General features: G+C 30.1%; 1 protein-coding gene across 1 annotated transcript in view; it reads right to left on the reverse strand.

The window, feature by feature from the left end:
- Positions 1 to 712: 712 nt before the first annotated feature.
- The window catches only part of LOC117178416, a 4,959-nt gene continuing 1,054 nt past the window's right edge, over positions 713 to 4,617 (reverse strand). The window contains exon 2 of the mRNA XM_033369843.1: positions 713 to 775. Coding sequence (XP_033225734.1) covers positions 713 to 775 — 63 coding nt within the window. The remainder of the gene's footprint in view (positions 776 to 4,617) is intronic.

Here is a 4,617-nt window from a genome sequence, read left to right on the forward strand (position 1 = left end):
GGTAAAAAATTAGTTATTTTAATTTAAAAATTAATCTTTTTTGGTAAAAGTTCACCTGTTCGTTTAAAAATTACCGTTTTTTTAATAATTCATACACTCTGATTAAAAATTGAAGTATTTCGCTCAAAATTAGTTCTTTTGGCTTAAATGTTTAATAGTTTAGTTAAAAATTAAATTTATGATGGATTTGTATTTTTTCTAGAAAATTAGTCTTTTCTGTTTGAAAATTCTTCTCTTTCCGCAGGAAGTACACATTTTTGGTTAAAAAAAAACAATTCTCTTGTCGAAAATTTAACCATTTTTGTAGAAAATACACTCTATGGCTGAAAAATTTGGTTAAAAATTAAATTCTTGCGAAAAATTAAATTATTTTATAGAAAATACGTTATCTTTATTTGAAAACTCACCTCTGTTTGTAGAATATTAAATGTTTTAGATAAAAATTCATGGTTTTGTTGAAAAATTCAACTATTTTGTAAAAACTGCACATTTTATCCATTTTTTTCCACATTTAATTTTTGAAATTCATTTCGGTTAAAAAAATTTTTTTTATAATAATTAAAAAAGAAGCGACTAACTTGAATTTCGAAAAAGTGGAAGGGGAGATGTGAGTGAAAATATTACATAACCGCCCCCTCTAAATCTAATTTGAATAAGGTAGTAGGGACAATTTTTGAAGTATTTCCTCACACCCTGGGGAAGGAAAACCCTGCTATCGCCTTTCTTCGAGAGATAAAATATTTAAATCGACCTTATCTTCGAAAAGTGGATGGAACTGGAACATGGATTCATATTTTATACATAAGGGGTGACACTTTTTAGTCTCACAAGGAATATTAGTTCTTAGGCCGAGCAATATTTTTTCGTTTAAGGACAAGCTTGGATGTTAAAAAGATTTAGAATATAAAATGCGGACTAGGGTTCATACTTAAAAACAAAGTTTTTTTTCTAAAATAACATTTAATTTTTAGTTTGATTATTGAACTTTGTTTCTTGTATTGAAATGTCAACTATTTTCTCAAAGAAATTTCTTTGCTTCGGTAAAGAACACACTTTCTTCCTTGGAAATGTAATTATTCCAATTGGGTTTAAAATGTTATATTTTAAGTTAAAAACTCATTTTTTCTGGTCAAAAATTCATTCATTTTTTAGAAAATTCGTCTCTATTGGTTGAAAATTAATCTTTTGGGTTAAAAATTCATTTTTTGTTGTTAAAAATTATTGTTTTTAAATTTAAAATTCAAAAATTTCATGTTTTGTTAAATGTCCTTTTTTATATTGAAAATCAATATTTCGTTAAAAATTCATCCTTTCAGTTTTAAAAATTAACTGCTTTTTTTAAATTTGTTCATTTGGGTATACAATTATTCTTGTTTGTTAAAAAATCATCCATTTTAGTGAAGGATTTGAATTTATTTGAAAATTAATCTTGTTTAGTTGAATTCAACTGGTTGAAAATAATTTTTTTTCATTATTTTCGTTACTTAAACTTTAACAATTTAATTCTAGCTTAATATTTCTTTTGGATAAATAAATCAACTATTTTGTTAAAAATTCGTCTTTCTTGAATAAAAATAACCATCTTGTAAACTGTTTTTCTCTATTGGTTATAAAGTTATCTATTTTCTAAAACAAATTACTGTTCAGCTTAAAAACATAAACATTTTTTTTTGTTACAAATTCATCTCTTTTTATTGAAAATTCAACTACTACTTTGTTAAAGATTCTTCTTTTTCGTTTGAATAAATTTGATGTTCTTTTTTTTTAATTAGATTTTTTAATTTTTAATTTATTTGATACATTTTTGTAACAAATTATATGTCTCAGCTGAAAATTCTTCTTTTTAGTTAAAAATTTATATTTTTGGTCAAAAACAGATAAGGTTATGTTTATTGTCAGTAACTCCGAGGGCTGTGACGTCACCTGGCAAAATGTCTGCACGCTGGGGTCCTAGCAATAATACCAATTGTAGGAAATAACACTTTTTTTACAACTTCGACAAAAATGATGATTTTATTATTCAATTAAGTAGCTTTAACAAAATAAATAATTATGTAATTTGTGTATATATGTATTTACAAATTAATATTCTTAATTTTTTGATAAAATACAGTATTTTTTATAGGGGGAGCTGGAAAAGTGGTCGAAGATGTGATCAATCACTCTTTCGTGACCAATTGCTATAACATATTTCTTTCAACAGGAAGATGGAAAAGGGGTTCAAGATATGACCAATTACTCTTCTGTAACCAGTATTTAAAACGTATTTTTTGTGAAGAGGGAACTGGAAAAGGGGTTCAAGATTTGAATAATCACTCTTCTCTACAAGCTGCTAAAACGTATTTTTTAAACTGGAAAGCTGGAAAAGGTGTTCAAGATGTGACCAATCACTCTTCTGTAACCAGTTGCGATAACTAATTTTTTCAAAGGGGGAGCTGGAAAAGGGGTTCGAGATGCGAACAACCATTCTTCTGTGACCAAACGCTAGAAGGTATTTTTTTAAAGGGAGAGCTGGAAAATGAGTCCGAGATTTGACTAATCACTCTTCTGTACAAGCCTCTGAAACGTATTTTTTAAAGGGTGAGCTGGAAAGGCTGTTTGAGATGTGACCAATCACTCTTCTGTGACGAGTCGCTAAAACGAATTTTTTTAAAATGGGGAACTGGAAAAGGGGTTCGAGATTTGAATAGTCACTCTTCAGTAAAAGCCGCTAAAAGTTTTTTCTTTTAATGGGAGAACTGGAAAAGGGGTTCTAGATATGACCAATCACTTTTTTGTGACCATTCGCTAAAACTTATTTTTTTAAAGGGGGAACTGGAGAAGGGGTTCGAGATTTGACTAATGACTCTTTTGTACAAGCTGCTAAAACGTATTTTTTAAAATGGAAAGCTGGAAAACGGGTTCAAGATGTGACCAATCACTCTTCTGTAACCAGCTGCCATAACTAATTTTTTCAAAGGGTGAGCTGGAAAAGGGGTTCGCGATGCGAACAATCACTCTGCTGTGACCAAACACTAAAAGGTATTTTTTTAAATGGGGAGCTGAAAAAGGAGTCCGAGATTTGACTAATCACTCTTCTGTACAAGCCGCTGAAACGTATTTTTTAAAGGGTGAGCTAGAACATGTGTTCGAGATGTGACCCATCACTCTTCCGTGACGAGTCGCTAAAACGTATTTTTTTAAATGAGGAACTGGAAAAGGGGTTCTAGATATGACCAATCACTTTTTTGTGACCATTCGCTAAAATTTATTTTTTAAAAGGGGAAACTAGAAAAGGGGTTCGAGATTGGACCCATCTCTCTTCTTTGATCAGCCGCTAAAGCGTATTTTTTTAAAGGGTGAGTTCGAAAAGGGGTTCGAGATGTGACCAATCACTCTTCTGTAACCAGTCGCTATACAAATTTTTTAGAAGAGGGAGCTAGAAAAGGGGTTCAAGATGCGACCAATTACTCTTCTGTGACCAATGCTAAAACAAATTATTTTATAGAAGACGTTGGAAAAAGGGTTCAAGGTGTGATCAATCATTCTTCCGTACTTTGCCCTTGTTTGTGTGTCTATTGCCTTTAATTTAATTGTATTCCAATTTGTGTGTATATTTACAAATTAATATTTCTAGTTTTCAATAAAATAGCAAATTTATTTAAAGTAGAAAAAGATTTTGCCGGAAGGTTCCTAGATGTTAACATTGGCCGGATTGAAAAATTCATGTCCGGAAAAAAATATCGGATCTGTATACACAACGATAATTTAAATCAAAGCAAATATTCTATTCCTGGAAAATTTCTGGGCAAATAGATTCTCGACGAATAGCCGCACAGTGGTCTGGAATAGGAATTTACTGTTCATAATCGCCCACAGGTCGTATTTCTTAATCGATTTAAAAGTTTTTTCTTTATAAATGCTCAGCAATTAATTTTTAAGAAAATTTTGGTTTGCTTTTTTTAAATTTTTTCACAGAGCAACAATATATGAACAAATATAGTGACAAAATTGACCATTTTAGTTTTGTGAATTTTTATCTCAAGAAAAAATACAGATAGAAACTGACTATCAGCCGAAATTATTGCACATCCATTCATAGAACATAATTAATTTTCATAATATTTAACCTAATTATTATAAACAATTTCTATAAAAAAATTCTTCCTAAACGAGTTTTTCTCATAGCTGAATTGATTTTTCTGAACAAAAGTGATTCACAATTGTCTTTAAAGCCATTTATATACTTTAGGCTTTGTCAAACATGAACAATATAGATTGTCTATAACAATTTAGTTGAACAAGTCTCCTAATAGGCCGTTTCCTCGTAGAAAAAAATGTTTTTTCTTCAATAGTTATTAGTGTGGAGTATTGCAAAAATTGTTTGTTGTTAATGTGAAAGGGCTATGTAAAAATGATTGTCTGTTTTTCAAATATCAAATTATATTTAGACACACAACAAGAAATACAAAAAGCGTTAGGGAACGGTGATGTAAAATGGTTAGCGGAACACCAACTCAGACGACGAGTTCTGATCTCGGTAGTGGTGAAAATTATAATGTCTGAATTTTTGAAAAATGAATCGCAGATAGGGTAGAGGCCGATGTTGCAGAGTGCAGTACATTTTTGGTAGGGGTA

Source organism: Belonocnema kinseyi, chromosome 8 (genome assembly GCF_010883055.1).
Source record: "Belonocnema kinseyi isolate 2016_QV_RU_SX_M_011 chromosome 8, B_treatae_v1, whole genome shotgun sequence".
NCBI classification, from domain to species: Eukaryota; Metazoa; Arthropoda; class Insecta; order Hymenoptera; family Cynipidae; genus Belonocnema; species Belonocnema kinseyi.